The 26,218-nt window shown below is 52.8% G+C and overlaps 1 protein-coding gene across 3 annotated transcripts in view; it reads left to right on the top strand.

The window, feature by feature from the left end:
- The first annotated feature begins 1,496 nt into the window (after positions 1-1,496).
- Positions 1,497-26,218, top strand: part of TRPC4 (transient receptor potential cation channel subfamily C member 4) — a 108,463-nt gene continuing 83,741 nt past the window's right edge. For 2 of the 3 annotated variants that reach the window (XM_045839127.1, XM_045839125.1), the window contains exons 1-2: positions 1,497-1,884; positions 24,032-24,438. In XM_045839127.1, the coding sequence (XP_045695083.1) occupies positions 24,061-24,438 (378 nt within the window). In that variant the 5' untranslated portion in view covers positions 1,497-1,884; positions 24,032-24,060. Of the gene's footprint in view, positions 1,885-2,737; positions 3,095-24,031; positions 24,439-26,218 lie in introns of those variants that run through there. The other variant, XM_045839126.1, reaches the window with a different exon arrangement.

Raw genomic sequence — 26,218 nt, 5'->3', positions numbered from 1 at the left:
TTCCTGGCTCAGAGGCTGCACCTAAACCTTCAGTCTGCGCATAACATGTATCGCAAGTCAGCTGTCTCCAGTGCGCTGCCTGGTAAGCAGATGCAGTTAGGCAGGTTTGTGGAACGCTGCCAAATTTGTGTTTTGAAACCGCAAACACAAACAAACCTTCCTCCTCCTCCTGCTCATGACTGTGGCCTAGGCAGTGCGCTGTGTTTTCAAAAGTATTTCAGATCGTTTCCCTGTAACCGCTTAATCGCTTTAGTAGACGGCAGAAGGTTAGCGATCAATAATCGCAGGCCACCCTTGAAAGTGCGGCTCACGGATCAATAGTGCCGTCTTCTCTCCGAGGAAACCGTCCACTCAGGCGGCTGCCCCCGTGGCTCCTTCCGCTCTGTGTGTGTGTGTGTGGCGGATGCCCAGGCACGTTCCTGACGGGAAAAACGGCAACAGAGGGGCAGGGACGAAAATGCTTCTCACCAGCATCGCGGCGAGGTGGCCTAGAAGTGGCAGGAGGGCCCAGATGGTCTGTCACCGATGCTGAGGTCGCAGAGTGACACTCTTAATCTCTCTGATCACTGCGTACGGTCGTCACGGTGCCACTTTCTTTTGAATGCATTTAAAAATGGATTATAAGACGAATACACGTCTCCATAGGTGGACTTTATTGGGGGGAGTGTGGCGGGCGGGGGGGGGGACTGAGCCAAAAGGCAGAAGGACTTCTGGAGGCGCACGACAGTGTGGTGGTGGGGCGGATCATGAGGGCATGAAAAGGTCGTGGAAAATACACAATAAAAAAACACAGGCAATCCAACAGAATACGTTTCTTAGGCAATAAAACCTTTCGATTCCTGGTGACTGATGGGAATGCTATGTCATGAAGAAGCACAAAAATCTGGTTGCATAGCATGAAATAGATTTTCATGTAAACTGTCCCTCGCCCTCTTGTTAGGAAGTGGACTCACACGTGTTACCAAGTTCCTTACTGTGTCTGCAGATAAATATGTTCTTCCATATTTGCTAAAAGCCATCACGCACCACTAAGAAAATTAAGAACAGTGGAGAGATGTTAATGCACTTTTTGTGGTGAAGAGCGAAAAGAGATTGGGGGGAGGAACGGAAACCTTCCGCTGCCCCCGCTTTGGTTGTGTTTTGGGGAGATGTCCTAGGAACCAGCTGGGCTCCAGTGCACCTCGGCGTTTGGGAGAAGATGACCTAGAGGTCGCGTGCTGAGGACCGGGTCCCGGCTGGGCTGGGGATGAACCCGTGGGAAGAGCCGCAGGCTGGAGGGAGAGGCAAATTCAGAAATAAGGGAAGTGATTTCAAAGAAAACACAGCAGAACGCGCACCAGCCGGCGACCTCCCCGGACATCCGCTTTTCCCGTAAATACTCCCCAAACCCTGGACTCCTGGGGACTAAGGCGGGGCGCGGTGGGGGGGGGGGGCGGGGAGCTAGCCCAGAAGGAAACGCATTCATCTTGCGCTTTGGAGGCGGCGTGGGGGGTGCCGGCCTGCCGCCTCCCTGGACTCCCTCGGGGGCCCGTTCCTCGGGGAGGAACCGGTCCTCCTCGCGGCCGGCGGAGCGCCGCTTCCCCGAAGGTGCAGCAACGCCAGGCGGAGACGCGAGGCCAGGCGGCGGCTCATCTGTTGCACCAGCGCCCAGCGGGGGCCGCCGGGCATCGGCTCAGAGGCCGGGGGCGACTCCCAGCGCTCCAGGGCTTCAGGGAGAGAAAGGGGATCGAGTGGACACCGAAGGTTCTTGAGCCGCACACTCGCTGGCTGAGATGACGCGCGGAGGCCACTCTCTATTTGACAACGGACTCGAGTCGCAGCGTGTAGACCCACCGAGCCTCCGGGAGTGACCAGCTGGGAGCCTCCGCGTCGCAGGTCCAGCAAGTAAGTTAGCGCCAACTTTGCCCGGAGGCAGCAGCTCTACCTCTCCGCACTCCGCTCTCCTTCCCCTGCGCGGACGCCGGAGCCTGGCCGGGAGCAGGTCCCTTCCACCCCAAAACCTCAGCGCGCCCTGCGCGCACCTCACACAGACCCGCACGCACGCGCGCGCCCCTCGAAGCCGGCGACTCTGGTCTTCCTAGGCTGGGGCTCGTTTGGGGGCTCATTTCTCATTTGGAAACTTACTGGTTTCCTCCGCCCGCTGGAAAGCCCCAGCCGGTGCGGGCGCGGGTGCGGGCGGGGGCGCGGGCGCGGGCGGAGGGACGCCGAGCCTCCGGGTTTGCTCCCTGAGACCGTCTCTATCGTCGGCTCCGGCGGCGAAGCCGCAGAACCCCGCTCTTGCAGGGGAAGCCTGACACCTGGAGGCCTGGAGAGGGGGTGCGGGAGCCCCGAGAAGCCGGGGCGGGAGGCGCTCGGAGAGTTGCGGAGTGGGGGCGAGGTGTCCCTGCCAGCCGGGCGGCCTGCCGCCCGCGGGCTCGTGGAGCGGGGCGGGGGCTGGGGCTGGGACGCAGCCGAGTCCTGGCGCGCACCGCGGCGTCCGACTCTCCGCGGAGCCCGCCCGAGCCGGAGGTGTGTCTGGCCCGCTCCCTGGACCACCGCAGGGGCTCTGGCCGCCCCCCTGCCGGGCTGCGGACCGCCCTGTGCTGAGCTGGCCCGCCCCACAGGCTGACCTCGAGGGGCGCGGAGGCGACGCGGCGCAGGGAGCCGGGCACCCACCCTCCGCCTTCGCGGGCGCGCGGGTCCCCGCCAGCGCCCCGCAGAGCCGTACGCGGGGCGCGCACCTTCAGGGACCGTCTCTGCCGAGCCGGCACCGTGCGGACGCGGAGTCCGACGGTCGCCGGGAACCGCGGGCGGGGTTGCTGCCTCTGGGCTCATCCGCTGTCCTGCGTGGGAACGCTAACTTGATCCGGAGGGACCGGTGGGGGCGGGGTGGCGCGTCCTGCCGCTCCCGGCCGCCCCTCCCCCGCTCCCCGGCGCCGCGCGCGGAGCATCCTCTCTCCGCCCAGGCGGTGCCCGCGGCGGGGGCCCCAGCTGCGGGCGTCCTCCTCCTCGGACGCTGGGAAACTCGGCCCAGACGAAGGCCCCCGCTGGAATTCGCCCGCGGCCCCGGGTCTCGGGCCGACCCCTCCTCAGCCCGAAGGTCGCAACTTTGCAGGTAAGGCGGGTGTCGCCTCCGACAGCTCCGTCCGCCCGGAGCCGCGCCTCGCGTCCTCCCCGGGACCTCGGGGAAGTTTCCCAGGCTGCCTGCGAAGCCGGCTCCCCGGGGAGGCGGGCCGAGGTCCCCGGGGGATCCGCAGTTCCACCAAAGGCCCCGCTGCGTGGCTTCTCCTGAAGGCTCGCCCGGGTCTGCGAGGCGCTCGGCGGTGGACGGGTGCGGAGCCCGAGTTCGGGGGCGCGCCTCAGCCTCCCGCCGCCCCCCGCGCGGGGCGAGGGCTCGGGGCGAACCCCGGTGTGACTTATATGGTAAACAGAGCTGCTGCGGCCGCGCCGCGGGGCCGCGAGCGAGGCTGCCCTTCGCCTTTTACGCGCTGGGAGAGCGCAGAGACCTCGGTGGCGGCTGCGAGCCTGTCTGGGAGCCCTGCCTAGCCCCTTGGGGACCTGCTGGGCTGGGGGGGAGACGGAGGCATGGGTGGCGACCGGCCCCCTGTCGATCGATTACGCTCTGCGTCATTTTCATTCTCTCTCAAGAACCACTTCTGCCCGTGCTGCGCGACCCACGCTAGGGATTCCGGGCGCGCCGGGCCACCGAAACCCGGTGACTCTGTTTACTACTCGGGCGGGTCGCTGGGACCCGCCGCGCAGCGCGTTCCGGCTGGGAGCTCGGCTGCCTCGGGCCGCCGGAGAGCGCCGGGAGGGGCCGGAGAGTTTGGGAGAGAGCGGGACGGGCCCTCTGCTCGCGCCCGTGTGCACCGGGTCGCGTCCTGGTTCTCGGGGCGCCTGAGGGGACCCTCCCCGGTTGAATTCCGCACCCACGACAGGCAGCAGGTTGCTTGCCGAGTCCGAGCCCAGCGCGGGGAGCCCGTGGAGGCAGACGCAGGATTCGCTTGTTTGATTAAAAAGAAATTGAGAGCAGTCTTATAACACTGGAAAAAAAAAACCCCACTCAGGTATCCTATCATTTTTTTTAAAAACTATCACATTACACATTCTTTCAGGAAAAAGGTCACCTAGAGTTTTTCTTTGTTAAAGGAAAACTTTGATCAGACGGTGAGAATGTGGGTGGGTGGGTGGGCGGGCGTCGAACCGCTGCAGTTGGTGTGGTTTCCTTTGAACACCCGTCGTGTTCGCCACACGTCCTCCCATTCACCCGGACAGCAGGCCAGGAGCCCCCCCCCCCTTAAGTATTTCAGGCAAAAAGAAATAAATCAGTAGGATGTGGGGATCACCACTACTTCAGACACTGGACTCAAAATCGAATGGCCTCGTAAAGACATCCTTGGGCACCGTAGGGACTGGTGCGGGGGAGGCCCTCCCTCGAGCACATCGGAGGACAGTGAGTGGGCTTCGGCCAGGCGGCGGAGGCCGCCGTCTGGGTGAGCAGCGCTGGGCACAGACGGAAAGATCGCTCTCGCGGGGCTAGTGGGGAAGAGCGCCCCCCCCCCACCCGCCACCAGCTGCTGCAGGGCCTTCCCACAGCTGGGACGGAGCTCGGCCGGCTGCGGGGCACAGTGCCCGGCTGGGGCGAGAGGAGCTCGCAGGCTCCTGCCGGGAAAGGGGCGCAGCAGGAGAGACAGGGCCGGTGGGGGAGACTGGTAGGGAAGGGGCTCTCCACTGCCACTGACTGAGTAAACACACACACACACACACACACACACACACACACACACACAGCATTCCAGTGAGGCACAGTGAGAAGATTAGTAATTGCAAATTGAGAAAATTTTCTTCCTTGTAAGCCAGAACGTGACCACCGGCACCCATCCAACCACAAAGCATCTGACCCCACAGGCAGAACAAACTCGTCTCCTCCCTGAAGCTGTCTGACGTTAACAGTCTCTGCGGAAATCTCTGCTGTGGAAAAGTGAGAGGAGTTTCCGTTTACTTGCTTAAATGGTCCTTCTCCGAGACGTGTAAAAGGTGGAATACATTTCCATTACTTCTAACCTTGACCATTTTGTAATTTTGTTGTTGCTGTTTATTTCTCTGTTGTAGTTACTCCTGGAAGGTCAATGTCAAAATGCACAGAGAAAACCATGAGAAAATTAAAGTTTTCTATGAATTTTATGCCCTCTTGGGTTGTTGTTATAGTAAGAGGCCAAGTAACTTGCCGTGTGAGATGCCCTTAGTCAGTTCATACTTCACATCAACATGAAACACCAGAAACATTGCCTTTATTCTTTCTGGTCAGGGGAAACTTGAATATCCTGTTCAGTACGCATACCTTAAACTTGTTAAACCCTGTTATGAACATGGTGAAATTTCTATGAAAGTAATAGCCCTTAGGGTGTGTGCTGATTAACCCTACTGAATTAAAAAATACTTTCATAAGCATATTGTTGAAAAGATTGTCATATTTTTCTACCTGCATGTTCAACTGCCAGGATAATTGATGGCAATTCAGATTATTAATGTTGCAGTTAGCAGCTGAAAACTGACATAATCTATCTTTACTAATTAATAATGCATATTTTGGAACACACATAAAGATAGGCACACATTTGTTCAATATTTAATCATGTAAATATCAGTGCCAAAGAGATGAAGGATTTTGCAAATACAGATAGATACATTAAAAAATGCTAAACAATGGCTAGGACTGAATATTTTCTTGTAAAAATGGGATTGTTTCATTTTTTTAAAACAAGCTGGATGAAGGAAGATGTAATGAACTCTTAAATTCTCCCCCCGAAAAGTTATGATTGCCAACAGCATACTCGGGCGGACTCCAAGGTTCCCTGTCCCAACCCCCATGGCGCTGCTCGGCCGTGCCAGGCCCGGGTGACTGACCCCCTGCTTCCACACCAGCCGGCGGACAGCCCAGCAGGGCCACTGGGGGCGACTGTCAGGTGAGGCGGAGGGGACAGATCCAAATGATAACCTTGTCCTCTCGCCGGATCCTGCCCAGTCACCTCTCTGCGCCAAGTAGACGTTAAAACTAGTCAACTCCACGCAACTTTGGGCGGACGTTTCCTTCTCTCGAGTCGTGGTGTTACAAAACTGCTTTAGAAGGCGCTCTGCTCCTTCTGGTTTCTGTCCCTAACCCTCTGGGCTGCACCGAGGCCTCAGCGTTTGAAGAGACCCGAGAGTATTTCGCTCAGGGACATGGATATGCATCACGGTGGGTCACGGCTATATCCTGGATGTACCTTTCCGGTCAGCACAGACGTCGGCCTGATCTCTGCGAACCTGGCCGTCACTGAGCGGCCCTGGGATGAACGGGCGTTTAGGGGAAGATGCCCCTCACCTGTGAGGATGGAAATCAAAGACACCTGCACTGCAGAAAGATCACTGAAAACCTCACAGTTCCACGAGCTGTTTGGTAGATGAAGTGATCTATTTACACTTTTTAAACGTGTCATGATCCTTCTGAGAGTTCTGTCTTACCAAACTAGGGTTTGCGGGAGAACGGTCTCAGTACTTGATCTGCTCTTTCGGACTGTAGGTGATGTCCCACTAATACCAGGGCATGCTCTGTCTCTTTAAAAACAATGTTTTCTGTGACACAGAACAGCATCCCGGCATCACTGGGACGTGACCGCTGACACGTGCACACTGTTTCACACGGAGAGTTGGGAACGGGGAGAAAACATCAGTTTACGAGGGCGCCTCGGTAGCTCCGTCTGGCCCTGCCTTCCAGTGAGAAATGGCAGCGGCAAGGGCCCGAGTCAGACTCGCTTTCGTCACACGCTGGTTGTCGTTTGCTGCCATGTTTTTGAGATACGCTGAGAAAGTCACCATACGTAACTGGCTTGAACAAATACCAGTAAGAGTTCAAGCTCATTGTGGACAGGAAAGCAGGGGCTACTACGAAAAGAGAAGAGAAAAGAGGCTTCACGGAGGGGGCCAGGATTTGTGGGCACTTAGTAGATGCCGGGCCCTGGGCTGGAAACGCAGAAAAGGTTTTTAATGTTTGTCTTCACATCTGTTAAAACCGGAGCATTGTTACCACCTTTTAGATAATCAGACAAGATTACATTTCTAAAAACTCACCAAGGTGTTCTGTAGGAGGGTCAGGATTTGAACCCATGTCTTTTTGCGTCTACAGCCAATACTCTGTACTTAATTTTTATAGTTTCAAAGATAAAATCAGTGAACTTCTAACCAGATTTGCACACTCATTGACTCGTAGAGCTATTCACTGCTTTCCTGTTTTGCCTGGTGTGGCGTGGGCATGCAGACCCGTCAGGAGACTGGCATTGGAGACAGTGCTGTGTTATTAACTCTGTATGTTTTAAGGCACAGCAGGTGGTTCTGGAAATTATTTTGTTCCTTACTCTTGAATATAAATGTAATGCATGCAGACAGCGAAAAAGGGTTTATTTTCATGGATAAACTCAAGGTCATACATTTTTCTTTAAGTAAACATGATTACTTTCTAAATGAAAATGTCCATTCCATCTTAAACCATCTGCAGGCTGTTAATAAAACATCTCTGATTATAGAAACGGCAGCCATGTCGGGACATGTTCGGTTTATATTGCTTCTTATCAATGTCACATAAAATTCCTACCCAAGTGGTTTTGCCTTAATTTTATCTGAACTTAATTGCCTATTTATTTTTAATGTCCCTTGGCATTTCACTAAGGTAGCTCTCATTTATACATCTATTAGCTGATAGCACATTTAAAGGAATTTGCCATGTTTTTTTTTTTTTTAAACTTATGCCTGCAGTTAAAACCAATGGAAAGTGCTCAGGCCCGCAGACCTACTGACACTGAAGTTGAGTATAGGTCTCCGAGGAAACACGGTTACAAAAGTGAGCACTGAGGTGGCGGTGCCCATTCAGTAAGTAGTTGCTGAGTGTTAGTAAATGAGTAACCGAGTGAACAGATTGATAACGCACGAGCAAGCTCTTCGTCTTTGCGATTCCGGTAAAGCTCCTCTGATTTCTTCCCGTCAAAATTCTCTGCCCCCCAAGCCTACCTCCATGTTCCCGTCTCTCGAAAGTTTCCTTCCTGTCTCTGGGCATCGCCAGTAGAACACGCAGAAACCCTGGTTACGTCCCACCTTGCAGGTGGGGAGAGGTCTGTTTCCCGAACTAGAGAGGAAACCCCTTTAAAAAACCCAGAAGATGCTAAAAAATGCTTATGTTTTCAACTGAATTAGATTGTTGTAGATACTATGCTTTTGCAATTGAGCATAATTAATTTATTTCACAGTTTTGTAGTCCCATGGTGGCTGAGTTTGAGCATATCTGTTTGTATGACGAAACCAGTTATAACAACAGCCTTGCACTCACGTTGAGTGCCATATCATTCCACACGATACAGAAGTGATTAGCCCACAGTCATCCACTCGGCGGACATGACGCCCAGTCAGCTGGTCCCTGCGCACTGCTCGTTTCCACGGGATCACAGAACCAGGTCCTGGCGCGCCTTAGCTCAGTGGCGCTGGGCTGGAAGTCTGAAAGGAGAGTGTTCGTTCCATTGCGCGGTGAGCCGGGTGGGCAGGGCTGAAGGAAGATGCGTACCAGTGTTTCTCGTGAAGGAAGCAGAGACTTCTTTGGAGTGATTGTATTTGGCAAATGGAGTTGAGAATGGAGTCAGAGATGCGGCAGCACCTGAGGCCCACTCGCGGGTGGCCGCAGTGCTTGTGGTTACACTCTTTTCCTTCCGCCTCACTGAGAGCGGGGTTGTCCTGAGTCAAACTTTGTGACGGGTGCGGAGAGGCTCGGCCACGTGGTAAGTGTGTGTCACCTGTAGCAGGGCGTCCGACCTTGTGGCGTCTCCGGGCCACCCTGGAAGGAGAGTTGTCTTGGGCCGCACGTTCGGTACATCGTGACACGTAATCACAAAATAATCTCATCCTGTTTTAAGTAGATTTGCGATTGTGTGTTGGGCCGCGTTCACAGCCGCATGCAGCCCGTGGGCCGCAGGTGGGAGGCACCTGCGTGGAGAAGCAGCACGAGCGTGTGAGCCGGCAGCCTGTGTCCGCCGGGGCCGTGGTCGCCGGCGCGCGTCACTGTGATGTCCATGCCACAGAAGCAGTGTAACTCGTGTTCCGTCTGTGCTTTCTGCGTGGGCGAACGGAGTGAAAGCATGCGGGGATGGGCGGTTCGCTGTCGGCTGTCGTCTTTAACTCCTCTGTCTTAACGGGCTGCTCTTTCAAGTGACTGGGTGCACAGCGGTAGCTGCCCCCCACTACACACCGGTAGCTGCCCCCCCAAACACAGGGAGAGGACAGGCGGAATGCGTAGCGCATGTGGCGCGAAGAATGGAGAGTTTGTCACGCTTTTTCGATAATCATCCCCCGTTGGTGACGGCACGGGTACCATTTTATGTAAAGAACGTTCTCACGCTGGCCGCAGCGTGACCCTGAAGGTCACGCTTCAGACCCTGAAGGTCACATCGAAGGTCAAACCTTACCTGAAGGCCCTTCCCCGGCAGTGGTGGTGTGATGGGCACAGTCGGGCCTTGTTTAACTCCTTCTGGAGGCGTGCACGTCTGTACACCGTTCACTCTGCAAGAAGTGGAGGGTATCGAAGAGTGGGAAACCGCTCCTGGGAGGCGAGCTCGTGGGCAGGTAGCGCCTGCGGAGGAATACCGGCTGTGATGAGACGTGTGAGCCGAGAGTGGAGGGTGGCCCAGAAGAGACGATCAAAGTCATGGGCCGGCATCTGCAGCTACACAACGATTAGATGGAGAATAAAGGACTCAGGAGGTCATCTAATTGAAAACTCGGTTTTTAAGCAAGACTTTCATACCTTACTAAATGATTTTTATCTTGTATATATGTATTACATGTGTACACACACATGTAGGATGCTTTATTAAAGGTTTATTTAACTGTCACTGGTCTAGATGCTAAGAATATGGAGAAGTTCATACTTTTCCTTTTTCTTTTTTTTTTTTTTTAGATTTTATTTATTTATTTTTAGGGAGGGAAGGAAGGGAGAGAGAGAGAGAGAGAGAGAGAGAGAAACATCAATGTGCGGTTGCTGGGGGTTATGGCCTGCAACCTAGTCATGTACCCTGGCTGGGAATCGAACCTGGGACACTTGGGTTCCCAGCCCGCGCTCAATCCACTGAGCTACGCCAGCCAGGGGTCCTTTTTCTTTTTTTAATAAAGTTTTTTTTAAAGATTTTATTATTTTTAGAGAGGGAAGGGAGGAAGAAAGAGAGAGAGAGAAATATCCATGTGCGGTTGCTGGGGGCCGTGGCCTGCAACCCAGGCATGTGCCCTGACTGGGAATTGAACCTGCGATGCTTTGGCTCACAGCCCACACTGGATCCACGGAGCTATGCCAGCCAGGGCTCCTTTTTCTTTAACATTTCAAACAAAGACGCCCCACAACCCTCTCATTGTGACACTCCAGCATCCCATAATATCTCACAGACGTTGTGCTCCTTTGTCCCCTCCCTCTTCTCATGCAGGTGCAGGACGCGCTGAGGAAGCACTACAACTGTGTTACTATCAGTTAGTCTACACACGGCCTTAGCAGAAAAAACAAAACAACAAAGCATTGGGTTGTGTTGGAAGCAAGTCGCATGCATCCTGATGGTCTGAAATTATTTCCTGTAAGAGTAGGACTTAGGTTTTCTGACTATTATATATACATCTATACACTCACTTTAAATAGCATTATTGGCATTGTTCATGATGGTGCTTTCATTTCAGGTAGATATTGCTCCCTCACCCCTCAGAGGCAATGCGCTCCAGGAGGCGAGGCACTTTCCAAAGCCTCGATGGGTGGATGGTGCTCCGTTCACCATGTGCCCCCACCCCGAGCCGGGACCCGGGAGGCACACCCAAGAGAAGGGCCAGTGTCGGAGCTGGGGATGCAGGGGCGCGGGTCCTCACGCCCCGCACCTTTGCCTCGGGACAGAAAACGTGTTGGCTCGAGGTGTTCTGGGAAGGGCGGACCCGTCCTGCAGTCAGCTGGGGACGCTCCCTGTGCCCCGTTGGTGTTTGCTAGTCAGCAGTTCGGAGAGCTGAGCGTGCACCGGCGGCCCAGAAATAGGCCATCTTTCCGTGGTGTTAAATACTGTGAACAAAAAAGGAACTGCGCCAGCTACATTCATCTTTTTAAATTAATTTTTGGGACCTACATTCCCAGCACTACCTCCTCTGCCAGAACCGTTGCTTTCTGAGGGGCGTTACGTGAAATAATTAGAACAGCCACCTCTGAGAACTCTGACACTTAGGGAGAAAGACGTGTTTCTAAAGAACATTCAAATGTTAGGGTTCTCGTTGCTCTGTAGGATGATACTACATAGCTTTGTGTCTAAAAAAGAGAGAGAGAGAGAGAGGGAGCTGTGTCCTTCTGCATGTGCCGCAGAAGAGGAACGCGCTGGCAGGAGCGACTTGCTTCTCTGGTTTGTCTCACCGTCGCCGCCGACCGTTTGGGTTTGCGACGAGCCGCGCAGGGAGCCGGGCAGCTCCCTCTCATCAGCCGTCAGCACATTCTTGGAACAGCGCGAACCAGCGAACCGTGTTGCCCTTTCAGGAGTGGAAGAGGCTTTAATAAGAAAACATGTGGTTGTAAGAGCAGTTCCAATAAAGCGTTTTTCCAGCGTATAAAAGATCAACAACTTTAACTTGAAGAATAAAAACTGTTTTGTATTCTGTTGTGGGTAGCAGTGAACCCTTAAAACCCGAACTTAAAGCATAACTTTCTAGTATACCTGAATGCTTTCTTACCAGTCATTGTGTGGCTGTGATTGAAATACGGGATGCAATTAAATATTGAAAAATTCCCTCTTTCAGAATCGTAGTTAATGGTGATATTTTTTTGGCAATGAAAATTGCAAAGGGTCCTTTTAATGATATAATATTTTAATTTCTGATTTTTAAAAATATAGATACCTACAAAGTAAAAACAGAGTCAGGAGACAAGTGGGTTGAGAAGGTGTAAACAAATTAAGTATTTGACATGATGCGTTGCTGGCCAATCTAGTCAGGTTTGAGATGTAACCTGGCCTCATTTCAGTGTGTTCAACAGATGTTATTTGAGAGAGGAGCTACATTATTATAATGCTTTTGGTCTTATGGGTCCAAAGAAGATCTCATCTATGAAAATGTTCAAGGATTAGGTAGCAAAATTAATGTGATTCAAGAGCATCTCCACCCGTCAAATGGATTGTGTTTCTCAGCTTGTAGAAGTGTTTCAGGATCTGTCAGGATTTGTTTTGATTCTTTGCACCACAGTGAAGTGGATTTGCGAGTAACTGCAAGGGTGAGTGGCTGCTCCGAGAGTGTCCCACACCGGTTGGTCCGTCTCCAGTGGGACCTCAGTGGTACCTCCCGCTCCCGTTCTGTGGGGGTCCCCTACGCACAGACTGACGCTCGAGTTCCGGTGTCTAGATTCCTCCTGGGCTCGCGGCTCCTCCCGCGACAGGAGTCGCCTCGTACAAATCCCCGTTCCCCGCCGGCGCCTCCACCTGAGCGGGCGCCTCCCCCGGGAGACGGCGAGGACGATGTGCATTTATTTTTTCTGAACATCGATACAACTATGCTAAGGTCCTGTGTTCATGATGAATTTTAGTTGCACTCTTTATTATAACATGACCCATAAGATAACCATTATGGGTTTCTCTTTTCTTTAGGTTGGAAATAGAAGTGTGTTTTTTTCCCCCTAACACATTTAAGAAAAATTAAGCCAAGAAGGGCTTAAGGGAAAGAATTTAAGGAAGGAGGTTTCCTGCCGTGACATTTCCCCTCGTGTACAAGGAAGGGCACGGTGAATTTAATCTCGTGTGGGAGAAAAAGGGTCCCTTGCCCTCTCTGCCCCAGTGCAAGGGAAAAAGTTGTTACAGGGGTGCTGCTGGGTGTGTGGCCTCTTTGGCGACTGAAAAAAAATGAATGCTCACTGTAATCATAAGGATAAGCACTAAAAATATTCACTGCCTATATGATTATTTTATCTTTTCTGAAACAGTAAAATACTTAAGATATATTACGGGTTTATTAACCATAGCTAACTATTTTCAAAAGAGTTGGAAGGTTTTAATTTGAAAAACTTTTTTATTTTTCTAAAATTCTTAGCAGCACTTTGAAAGTGGTTGCCAAATTATTTGAAAAATAAAAGTAAGATCATCTAATACACAGTATTTATCTAACTTTTGAAGTTATTTTTGCCTTTATTTCTTACTCCACAGTAGGTTTAATTAAATTTGAGGGTTAGTATATTCATCTTTAAAAAAATAAAATTTTATGCATGCCCACGCACATGCATTTTGGGGGACAATGGGCTGAGCTGGATAGATTTAATTTTTTGTTTTTTTTCAAGAACAATTATTTCTGCTTTAGTTTCCTTTTTCATTTATAATTGCAGACCCCACAAGGGGTATGTTTAGGTGCCTGCACTCCTTCTAACGCCCCCAAACCTCTGTGGGGAACCACGAGGTAATGTTACTACAATCCACGTCAGTGGATTTTGTCAGTGGCAATGAACGTTCTAAGTTTTTGTTCAATTAAAAGTTTTTATTTTCACCTCACTTTTAAAACTCTTTTCATTGGGTAGCATGTTTTAGGCTGGACATTATCTTCTTCAGTAAATAGGTCACTCAACCAACGTTTACCTCCCATCACTTCTGCTGAGAAGTCAGCAGTCAGTCCAATTGTCGCTCCTTTGGCCCTGAAGTGCTTCCCACCGTGGTTGCTCCTCCCTCTTCTTCTGGTCTTTTTTTTTTTTTCAGTGGTTTTACAATCATGCACCCAGGTAATCTCTTCGGATTTCCACTGCTTGACATTTGGAATACTTCTTAAATTTGGCTTGAAATCTTTCATTGGTTTTAGAAAATTCTTTGTCATTGTCTGTTCAGAGTCAGTGTTGCCTTTTCTCCCTTAAGGCCTCTGCTCCAATTAACACGTTTTTATCTTTTTACTCTGGGCCATGTTTCTCTATTATCCTTTTGATGCTTCTTTGCGTGCATTTGGCATTCAGGTTTGCTCTCTGGGCTGTAACCTGGACACATTTCATAGCCTTATCTTTCCGTTCATGAGTCCTTTCTGGTTACCATGCCCTGTATGCTCTCCAACTTACTTCAGGTTTTCCTTTCATTTACTGCACTTTTCACTTGAAGGCTTTCACTTTTACTCCTTTTTTTAGATTTTAGATTCCCAATAAAATTTTCCATTTTTCTGCTTAAATTCTGGACACCCCTGAATACTTAAAGCGTGAGGCTGATGCCTCCAATGACAGAGTTCTGTGTTGGTCTGGGTTTTTTTTCTTAATTTTTTTGGACTGTCTCATACTTTTTTATTGGAAGGTAAAAATGTGCATTGAAAACTGCAGCAACTTTGGCACCATCTCCCAGAGGGAGGACGCACCCCGTCCTCCGGCAGAAAGACAGGTGGGGTGGCTGCGTCAACACGGGCACAAGCTGAACTCACCAGAGGCTGACTCTCAGACTTTGCTCTCTGCCCCCCTGGTGGGCCCCATGACTATGTTACTCGTCCCCGAGGTCTGCGAACAAAGGCCGTTTAATAAGACCACTTCTCCTTGCAGGCTCCTGAGCAGCGGATTCTGTCTTGAATGACGAACACCATGCCCTAATTTTCAGCAGCTTTCTGATAAGTGTCTTGCTTGTTTTCCTGCAAAGCTTAAGACTTTAACAGGCGTCTCGGGTGGAGAGCTGGTGAACGTCACTTTGGTCTGTCCTCCTTCTTACTGGGCTCGGGGCCTTGCACTCAGGTTGCCCCGGCCGGTGCCCGGAGGGGGCCCACGGTTTGCAGGAGATCAGCGCCTCTCCCTCCAGCTTCTCCCTCTTCCTCAGAGCCAGGCCCCCTAAGCCCTAGTTAACCCCGCGACTCTGTTTGGATAGAAGCTCGTTAATGGGGTTGTCTGCCTGGATTTGCTCCCCTCTTCTGCTTGTTGCCGAAAGGAGTTTCAGTCCCGCACACGCTGTCCCACCAGAGCCAGAAACTCAGGTCCTTCCGAGCTTGTATTTTGACTCAAACACCGAAACGCCGAGGCCAAATGTTTTTTTGTGTGTTTTAAAGAAACTGCACTCATGTTGCGTGGTGTAGGCACCTGATGATGCCCACAGAGGGACGACTATAGCAACTGCAAAGCAGGTGTGGAGTCTTCAGCCTGATTCCTTTTATCGGCACATAAGTCACACCATTCTCGGAGCGTTACCAATCTTTGGCATCGGAGACTGCTGCGCCGCTTCAAAGCTGTTCTGTGTTGAGAAACGAATTCTGAGCAGAACCACATTAACGTGGCGCCGACCCGTTGTGGTTCGGTTCTAACGGGCAGCTCGTCTTCCCCGAGCAGTGAGCGCGCCGTGCTGCGCCGAGCCGACAGTGGGTGGCGGCCAGGCCTCCGTCAGGGCGGCGAGGTGGCTCTTCGGGGTTGTGGTGTTTCTGAGTATCCTCATTTCCCCCATTCCGAGCCCGCTGCAAACGGGCGGGAAGCTGCTGCTGGTGTTCCACTCACTGCTAAGCCTGCCCGAGGCCGGAGAGAGCGTCTTTCCTTCGCGTTGCTCTGCGGCGTGTCTGTCCCTGTAATTCTGCACGAGATCGCACAACCTGAGACACCGCAGAGCCCGCCGAGGAGGGACACGGCAGCCCTGCCCTCTCTGGCTGCCTCGTGGCAGCGCAGGACCTCCTGCTGCTGGCTTTGTGCATCCAGGGCACACGCGTGTGCCCTGGCATGTGCACTGTTTGTCTTTTTAAAAATATATACGTGGCAGTTTTTTAGTCAGTGCCGAAGGGATGCAGAAGTTGGGGGTGGGGGGTGGCCGTCCCCCCGGGGCAGACCTGACCCACACAGCGGGTTCTCAGCCCCCGCCGGCCCAGCCTTCGGGGGCCGCGGAGTCCCAGTGGGTCCCGCCGCCCTTTCCAGTCGGGTGTCGGCTGCCGGCGCCCTGCGGCCCTTTTGGGTGGCCCCGGTGAACCGTCGTTTAGGTCTGATCAGATGACAGTGAGGCGTGAGATGAGATTGTAGCCTCGGGGCCGGGGGTCGCGTCCCAGGACCGAGAGCCCCGTTCACCTCCTGGGCCGACATTTCTAACCTGTATTTCTGTCCAAAGCCTGAGGTCAGGGTGCAACCATGGTTCTCAACGCCGCGTCTGCTGCCATGGAAACAAGCCCGTCTCAGGGTGCACAGCAAGCACGTCACCTCGGGGCCTCCCAGGAACCTGCCCTAAAGCCGTGCTTCCCTCCAGGGGCACGTCCGGGCCTCCCGCCCCGAGGTGTGTCTGAGCTGCTCATCCCCGTTCTGTCCCCCGCAGCAGTCCATGCTGCGCAGGAGACTCCGTCCCCCCACCAGCGGGGACAACCGCGTGGACGAGCTGGAAGGCACGGTGACCCAGCGTGTCACTGCTCCCCACCCGAGGCCACCTCCTGCCAGGGACCTGGGCCTCCAAGCCACGTGCCCCGCCGCCACCAGCCCAGGACGCCCGCAGCTTTTGTCTAATGAGGGGTCCAGGCCTTGGCAACGGGCTGTGGCGGCCAAGCTCCGGGACGCCTGGAGGGAGGCAACCGCACTTCCCCGAAAGCTGTGAGGGGCCGTTGGGGGCCTTTAGGGGGATCCTGGACACCCAAGGTCATCCTTGAGGAAAGAGCAGATGTGGGGGTCCCTCCCTCCCAGCCCAGAGAGCCATCTCACTTCTCCTCCCGGACTTCGGGCTCCGTTCTCCCTGGTGCGAGTGTTTGTTTCTCCTCCACACGCTGTGTAGCTGGGCCGGACAGCCATCGTGCTGGTCTTCGGTCACTGGCACTGACGGCCGGGACCCCCTTCTCTCGGACCACCCTGGGCTGCGGGAAGGCTTGCTTGGACAGTGACGTCACCCAGCTTTCAGTCCGCTCCTACCTGGGTGTGCTGGCCCCCAGAGGGTGGGCTGGGGGGAGAGCCGTATGGACAGCGTCTCAGCGTTTCCCCACTGTCCTGCAAAATGATTGACGAGGAAAATCGTAAGTTATTTAACACGTACCGTGTCGTGATTTGATGTATGTGTACGCTGTGAAGAGTTAGTTCATGAACACACCCATCACCTCATATATGTATCATTGTGGATGAGAACATTCGTATTCCACTCCTCTAGCAAATTTTTTAATTATGCAATACAATTTTATCAACTATACTCATCACACTATATATTGGGTCCTCAGAACGTACACATCCTTTTTAACGTCATTTTTATGGTTGACACTGACACAGATGTCCCCGTTCTCCCCCCCCCCCCACCTCTGCCCGCCTCCACCCCCTTCCCTCGGGCCACGGGAGCTGGCAGGTGTGTTGGTGCAGCTGCCAGAACGGCCGCCATCGATAACTCCACAAACCGCAGGCGCTGGCGGGGATGTGGGGAAGGGGGAGCCCTCGGGCGCCGTGGGTGGGAGTGCGGACGGGCGCAGCCACTGGGGGAAACAGCGTGGAGTGTCCTCAGAAAGTTAACAACGGAGCTGCCTGTGGGCCCACTTGGGGAATTTGTGCTAGGGATCAGAAAAGCGCCGGCTGGAAAGAACAGAGCACCCCCATGCTGACAGCAGCGTCATTTACGGCAGCCAAGCCCCGGAAGCAGCCCCGTGCCCGCCCGCCGGGAGGGGAGGGGAGGGAAAGCGGTGGCCCGTTCTCACAGTGGACTACGACTCGGCCCTAAAAAAGGAGGGGATCTTGCCTTCCGCGACCGTGGGGGTGGGCCCGGAGAGCACGTGCCCAGTGCGGTGAGCGGGCAGCGCAAGACCAAGTCCTTGTGCATCGCATGGCTGAGCGTTGGAGCCCTTTAACCGACATCTCCCTGACCCCCCGCCCTCCCCCTCGGCCCCTGGCGACCACTCCCACACTCTCTATTTCTACGGGTTCAGGGTTTTTCCAGAACTCACGTACGAGTGATGCCCTGTGGCATGTGCCTTTGTCTTCCTCTGTCGGATAACCCCCTTGGCGCGAGCCCGGGAGGTCTGTCTGTCCGAGTGGCCCCAGAGGGCGGTCTCCTTCCTTCTCGAGGCTGCTGCGCCGTCTCGTGTGCGTGCCTTCTGACTGAGCCATCCCTTCCTTAACAGACGCTCAGGTGCCTTCCGCCTGGGCTCCACGCGCCGCCGCGGACCTGGGGGGACAGGGTCCCCTTTCCCTTCCCTTTACCTGTACGCCCGGAAGTGGGGTCGCTGGGCCCCACGGCAGCGCTCCCTTTAATATTTTTAGAAAATGCCTCTATGTGTTTAAATAGACACCCTTGCCATCTGTCTAGAATACATAATCCCACGAAACATTTCTCATCGTTAATAATCCTCTTTATTCAAAGCATTGCCTTTCAGAAGAAGGCCCGTGGTGTGAGAGAGCTCAAATACTCTTTTCCTGTGGTAGCAGGTACCTGGCAACAGCGGCGATGAAAAACTAGAATTCAATAATTTATGTGCTGCTTTCTGGAACCAGCCTCTATTTTGCGGATTTGATTTATGTCCCCAGCACCTCCGTGGATGTGACCTGTCAACAACGCTGTCCCCCAGAAGGATCCATCTCCGCTCAGGGAAACGCGGATGACCTCCTGCTGGCAGAGACTTTTTGCTGGAGGCAAAATTTGTGTCTGAAAATTAATTATTGATGATCTAGCTAATGAAAAGATCATATTTCAGACTCGCATGTGATTGTTTTTACAGCCCGTTTCAGGAGGAAGCATTCTGGGTGCAGGGATGTTCTGGTTTACCGCGTCTGAGAAAAATGCCATTGCAGTGACATACTCGGACGATGCCTGTCGTTTGAATTGTGCGAGACCCTGCCAGTCATGGGGGGGCAGTGGCGAAAAGCCTCAGATTTGATGTCGCCGAGACCCTAGTTGGAATCCGGACCCTCACGTTTCCTAGCCGGATAACCTTGAATAAATTACTCAATGTCCCTAATCCTCAAGCGCAATCCTAATGAATAGTGCGGTTGGTAAGCCATATAAAAATAATATATCGCAGTGTCAGGGACATAATAATCCCCCACTAAGTGGAAGGATCAAAGCTCATGAGTTACTGCCGAGACGTCATGAAAATCGCGTTCCAGTTCGCAGGTTATTTCTGAGCCGGGCGGTTGTGACTTTCACATGGAAACCGTGCCCTCTGCCTGGCCCGGGGAGAGACGCGGGTTAACCCTGGGTGTGCCTGCGCCGTGGAGCACGCCCGTCACGCCCTGGCCCCTGACCGTGCGATTTAAGCTTTAAAGAGAGAGAGAGAGAGGGAAGCAGATGTGGTCAAGATGCAGTTTTGGAGGGTGGGAACGATGGCTTCCGCTGTTGTCTGGGGGTGGGGAGGGGTGGGGGGGTGCAGAGCGCTAGGCCCCCAAGAGAGGCCCTGGGAGGTCTCGGCTCTGGCGCGGCAGTGCTGGCACCAATGGCAGCACTCCTAGTGGTTAAAGTTCACTGGGTGCGCGCCACGTGCTCCGGACGCGGGCGCCTTCCGGCTCGTTACCCTATTTAGTCCCCGCGCGGGCTGTGAGCCCTGTTCAGGCTGGAACACAGAGTAGGTGAGAGCGTGGCGCCAGACCCACGAGGGCCCCGTCTCGGCTCCGCCCACGCTGCCACTGCGGGCGGGGCGCGCACTGAGTTGAAGTCTCCGGTTCCTGTCCCGGGAACGGAGGGCATCCGGGGTCCTCGCCGGCACGGCCGAGGCCTCAGAGTGCGCGTGCGCGAGTCCGGGAGGTGCATCTCCGCACGGAGTTCTCACTGCGCCCCCCCCCCCCCCAAGCTTCTCCCCGTGTGCGAGCAGAGCCGGAACGGGAGACGGGGGCGCAGAGAAGGGGGCGCCATCTCTCCCGGGGCCGCGCGCTGGTCGCGCGGGACGAACGGGAGGCCGGTGGAGCACCGCCGGATCGTGGCGCTGCTGCTGCTTCTTTTCAAAGACGTGAGAATTCTAACATTTCACTAATGAAATGGGAAAAAAGAGGTGACACGTTATCTGAGTTACTGCACCCAACTGACATGTATTTGCATAATTACTAAGTGCAAGACAGTATTTACTAGACTGTGTGATCCATGATCACTTAGGAAAAAGATATCTTTTTAAAAAAGATTTCATTTATTTATTTTTAGAGAGGGGAAAGGAGGGAGAAGGAGAGGGAAGGAAACACCAATGTGTGGTTGCCTCTCACACCCCCCCCACTGGGGACCTGGCCCACAACCCAGGTCTGTGCCCTGAATGGGAACTGAACCAGCAACCCTTTGGTTCGTAGGTTGTCACTCAACCCACTGGGCCACAGCAGCCAGGGGAGGAAAAAGATATCTTAGGCACTAAGTGTAACTCTGCCACCGTAACTGTGCAATTCAGTGTCTTTAAAAAAAATCAGTTAGTGCCCTGGCCAGTGTGGCTCAGCAGGTGGGAACATCGCCCTGCACACCAGCCAGGCTGTGGGTTTGACTCTGGGCCCGGGCACGTGCCCAGGACGCGGGCTCAGTCCCCTGAGTGGTGGAAGACGGAAGGGGACAGACGGGCGAGGGACACCCTTCTCCAGCTCCCGTGACACTGGAAGGGCCCGTGGTGGGAGAGCCTGTGGCTCTTCCAAGGACCGAAAGCGTGCATCTTCTTTGGAACATAAGGAAAAGTCACATTTTCAAATCAACGATGTACGAAAATGGATTTGTGACTTTAACTGCCGATCTCAAAGTATGATATGTAAGAGGCTTTTCTGGCCGTGGGCTAGGCATTGTCCCCTGCTTTAAACCAGTGTGGCGTTTATTTAGGAGCAGAACCGATGCGGACGGGGGTGCTGGTGCCCATGATCCGTCGCAGAGGGATGGAGAGACTGACCCACCCTGTTCCCCTTCGGCCATCTCCTGGGCTCCCAGAAGCCGACACGTCCCCTTTATGGTTCCCGTTTTACCGTGGGTCCGGAATGGAGCCCTTTCCCCGGCGACGTGAGGGGACAGAGGCCGAGGGACCCTGGGGGACATTGTGTTCCCCGGGAGCTCACACTGCTCCACATTTCACATCGCTGATTTGTCTTTCTTAAAAAAGACACTAAAATGATTATGATTATGACTCAGGTATAATTAGATGGAGTTCTTAATTTCCAACAGATTAAAGCAACATTACTGCTAGCATCATGATGATGGCGATGATGGTGATGATGATGGTGATGATAATGATGATGATGATGGTGATGGTGATGATGATGGTGATGGTGATGATGATGGTGATGATGATGATGATGACTTTGCTGGCAGAGCCTGTGAAGCGAGTGTGATGCTTTGGCTCTGAAGCCTAAATAAATCTCTTCATGCCCCCAAACACTGAAGCTTTCATCGTTTAGGTGCATCAGCTAGAGAGGTTAACAGAGACCAGGGTTAGAACTTTTCAGGTACGTGAGTGTCGTTGCCGGTCTCTGAGGAATCGTCCCTTATTCGTGTCCCAAACGGGCACTTCCCTGCAGCGATGTCTCGGCTTCATTGGTGTCAATGCAGGTTTGGCCAAGTCCCAGTTTGCCCGTGGGGTGCAAGGACAGCACACGCCGCAGAGTGGGCGGTAAGGTCTCTTTCGTCTGTAATTACACTCAATTTCCCGTTCTGCGGAGGGGCATCAAGAGGCCACCTTCGGACACGCACTAAAATGGGAGTTGGCGTGGAAAGGTCGCTCTGTGCCAGACATGGCTGTCGGCGGCTGGAGGATGCTCAGGGAACTTAGGGAGAACGCCAACAAAGAGCCAGCAAACAGAGAAAAGGACATAGAACCATAAAAAAAGGAACCAGTCAGAAATGAAGAGTAAGATATCTGAGATGAAGAATACATTAGGAAGAATCAACAGAAGGGGCAGAGGACCGAATCAGCAATTTAGAAGGCAAGGTGGCAGAAAACGCCCAATCAGACCAGCAAAAAGAAGAAAGAATGTAAAAAAGTGAGGATGGTTTAAGGGACACCTGGGACATCAAGCATGACAACATCTGCATGTTAGGGGCACTGGCAGGAGAAGAGAAAGAGCAAGAGGTTGTGAACCTACTAGAAGAAACGGTAACTGAAAACTTCCTTCACCTTGTGAAGGTAAGAGACCCACACGTCCAGGAAGCACAGAGAGTCCCGAACAAGATGAACCCTTACCGACCCCCGCCGAGTCACAGCACAATTAAGATGGCAAAGATTTGCCCTGGCTGGTGTGGCTCAGTGGATTGAGTGCTGGCCTGTGAACCAAAGTGTCACCGGTTTGATTCCTAGTCAGAGCACAGGCCTGGGTTGCGGGCCAGGTCCCCAGTAGGGGGCACATGAGGAGCAACCACATATTGATGTTTCTCTCCCTCTCTTTCTCCCTCGCTCTCCCTCTCTCTAAAAATAAATAAATAAAATCTTATAAAAAATAAAATGGCAGATTAAAGACAAAGAGAGAATCTGAAGAGTAGCAAGAAAAAAGCCGTTAATTAGTTATAGGGGAGCTTCCAGAAGATGAACAGTTGATATCTCAACAGAAGCTTTCGAGGATACAAGGGACTGACCAAAAATATTCAAATTGATGAAAAACAGGGACCTTCAACCTAGATGACTCTCCCCAGCAAAGCTATCATTTAAATTTGAAGGAGAAATAAAGAGCCTCCCAGAAAAGAAAAAGCTCAAGTAGTTCATCACCAAACCACTATTATAAGAAAGGTTATACCTTTCTTTAACCTTTAAGAAAGGTTAAAGCAACTTCTTTAAGAAAAAGAGAAGAAAAAAATAAATATAAGCGTGGATAAAAATGGTGATAACTACATACCCATCAATAATCACTTTAAGCCCTGGCTGGTGTGGCTCAGTGGATTGAGCGCCAGCTTAGGAACCAAAGGGTTGTCGGTTCGATTCCCAGTCAGGGCACATGCCTGGGTTGCAGGCCAGGTCCCTAGTACAGGCCATGTGAGAGGCAACCACACATAGTATTTCTCTTTCTCCTCCCTTCCCCGTCCCTCTAAAAATAAATTTTAAAAAATTTTTAAAAAGAATCACTTTATTTTTTTTTAAAGATTTTATTCATTTATTTTTAGAGAGGGAAGGGAGGGAGATAGAGAGAGAGAGAATCCATGTGCGGTTGCTGGGGGTCATGGCCTGCAACCCAGGCATGTGCCCTGACTGGGAATCGAACCTGCTACCCTTTGGTTCACAGCCCTCGCCAATCCACTGAGCTATGCCAGCCAGGGCAAGAATCACTTTAAATGTAAATGAATTTAATGCTCCAATGGAAATGCATAGTGAGGCTCAGTGGATGAGACAGCAAGGCCCACACAGACGCCAGCTACAAGAGACCCCCTGTGGGCTCAGAGTCGCACGGGTTGAAAGTGAAGGACAGGGACGGATGTTTTAGGTCAAAGCAAGAGAACGGCGAGGAGCAGCACTTGTATCAGACAAAACGCGCTTCAAAGCAAAGGCTGTGATAGGACACAAAGAAGGACACTCCACAGTGAATGCTGATGACGGTGCGAATCGAACAAGAAGATGCAAATCTAATAAGCATTTATGCTTAAACCAAACCGAGGCGCCCTAAACCACACAAAGCAGGTATCGTTGAGCACATAGAGGGAGAGACTGGGAGTAGCACGGCCACCGGAGGGGCCTCGCACGGGCCGTTTCTCTCACTGGGGGGGGGCGTTCCAGAGAGAAAACCAGCGGGAAAACCGTGGCCTCGAGTGACGCGCTAGACCAGATGAATTTGATCAACAGCTTGAACGGCAGTTCCTGAACCTAGGTATTTGAGAAATCAGGATAAATAACCTGGACATCAAAGGGTAGAAAAACAAACCATGACTGAAGTTCCTGCTGAACTGAGGTAGCACGCCACGTCATTTGCAGAGTAACTTTTTAAAATAACGTGCAAATACTAACCTCTCTTTATTCCTCTCAGATGTGGACTTTGTACCTTGTGTTTGCGGGTACCTGAAAAATTACCAGATCCGTTTCCTTTGTGGAAGGGGGGAAAAAAAAAAAACGTCAGTAGCATTACTTGATAATAATGGCATTGCCATTGCTCCTGACGTAACTGTGAGTTGTACGATGCTTAATAATTAAAAAGTGTACTAGCACTAATCCTTGTGGGTTTTCTGTCTGTTTGCACCTCCAGAGGCAGGCAGACACGGCGGGGCCTGCAGCATGGCGCAGTTCTACTACAAAAGGAACGCTAACGCCCCCTACCGCGACCGCATCCCTCTGCGCATCGTCCGCGCCGAGTCCGAACTCTCGCCGTCCGAGAAAGCCTACTTGAACGCCGTGGAAAAGGGGGACTACGCCAGCGTCAAGAAGTCCCTGGAGGAAGCGGAAATTTATTTTAAAATCAACATTAACTGCATCGACCCTCTTGGAAGGACTGCGCTCCTGATCGCGATCGAGAACGAGAACCTGGAGCTCATCGAGCTGCTGCTGAGCTTCAACGTGCACGTCGGGGACGCACTGCTGCACGCCATCAGGAAGGAGGTCGTGGGCGCCGTGGAGCTGCTGCTGAACCACAAGAAGCCCAGCGGGGAGAAGCAGGTGCGTGCAGAGACACCGGTTTCGTTCATTTTCCCTGCAGAGGGCTCCCAGAGGTCGCTGCCCTCCCTGACGGGGGCGTCCGACCTCGTGGCGTCTCCCTCCGGGCCACACGGGAGGAAGAACAGTTGTCTTGGGCCACACGCTAAGTACACTGTCACATGTAACCACGCACACAAAAAATCCCATCGTGTTTTAAGTAAATTTACGATGTTGTGTTGGGTCGCACTCACAGCCCTCCTGGGCCGAGTGCGGCCCGCGGGCTGCAGGTTGGACACCCTGCCCATGTTAATAGAAGCACTGAAGTCAGAACTCTCGTGATAGGAGACTGGGAAGGGCAAGGTCATACCCTCCCATACTTGTGCCGCCACCACCACCGCCACAGGCACGGGCACCGCTCGCCGGGCAGACGAGACCGTGAGTGGTGACCGCACCAGGCAGAGCCGCCCGTGCTGGCTCCCCCACGCTGGAAACATTTCCGTGGGATGCGCGGGGCAGGTGGCCGTGTGGGACCTTCTGTGTCTCTGTGGCTGTTTTCTCTCGGCCGTCGCTGGCGAACAGTGTGCAGGAGCCGGCCACATTCTTTTGGTGTTTTTCTGTTTGTGCTGCTTGCGGGTTTGGAGAGTCTGCGTCCAACTGCGGATGTGAGGTTGTGGCATCAAATTTCGGGGTCGTTCTTTTCAGCCTGCTCTAGGGGAGCCCCTGCTGTTGAGACTCAGTGTTTAAAAAGACGACTAGAAAGTAAAACTGAACTCCGACTGCAAACTGAATGCCAAATGTATTAGTGACAGAATTGTGAGCCACATCTTATCATCAGTACAAGATAAACTAAAATGTCACACAATATTATTTTCCCCTTTGTCATCTCCCTGTTTTTACCCCAAGGAAGTAGAGAAATCGCAGGCAGAAATGACTGGGGGGACCTGTTTTTGTCTTTCTAGATGCTTCCCTCTGTCACCGCCCTGCGTCTGCGTTGTCCTCGGATCTCTTTTCCTTCCGTCCTGCACCCCCCCCAGCTGCACCCCCCCCCCCCATCAGGTCCAGCTAACTAATCGCAAAGACGTTGCATGGACTGCAGGGGCTCGCAGTTTGTCTTTTAAAGCAAAATCTTATTAAACGTGGGCGTCATTGCCGCTCCAGCAATTTCTGTCCTCTTTGATGACGTGCAAGTCTCGGTTTCTGAAAACGATCCACTCTTAGGAGGCACTTTGTTCGCAAGCAGCGAAGTTCAGCGAGTGTGCCAGAGGAGTTTGCAAACAGGCAGCCCCTGACTGCTTAGTCAGGGGCGTGGACCGCTTTCCCCTTAGACTGTCAGATAAAAAAATGACACCAGCCGACACAACAGGAGCCGTCTGGCATGAATGCCCTTGAACCATAAATGTGTGGGTCGTCGAATAGTGTTGCATCTTATTGGTCAGGTCGTGTAGTAAGGTTGCCTCTCATTGGCTAATTCTTGGTAGCAGAGATCCTTACATACAAGCACAGGCACCTGACTTTTTAAAATGCCACTTAGAAGCAAAATGGGAAGGCAATTGCTATTACTATTTTTTTGTATGTCAATCAAAATGATACCTGTTGGTTTTTTTTTGTTGTTAGATCAACAAAAATTATATTTTGGGGTGTGCTGCAGAATTTCAGTAACTAGTTTGCGTGTGCCTCGAGGGGAAGGGGCTGGAGACCGCCGTGTAGGGCAAGCTCTGCTGTAGCTGCTGCGGCCTTTCCTTCCCGGGGGGCTCTGGGGGGGCTCTGGGGGGACTCTGACCGGACTCCTCGCTGCTCTCGA

The sequence above is a fragment of the Phyllostomus hastatus genome, unplaced genomic scaffold (assembly GCF_019186645.2).
Source record: "Phyllostomus hastatus isolate PE091 unplaced genomic scaffold, TTU_PhHast_1.1 phas_contig_29, whole genome shotgun sequence".
In the NCBI taxonomy this organism is placed as follows: Eukaryota; Metazoa; Chordata; class Mammalia; order Chiroptera; family Phyllostomidae; genus Phyllostomus; species Phyllostomus hastatus.
The sequence above is the reverse complement of the archived record's forward strand: the minus strand, read 5'-3'. Positions and strand labels throughout refer to the sequence as shown.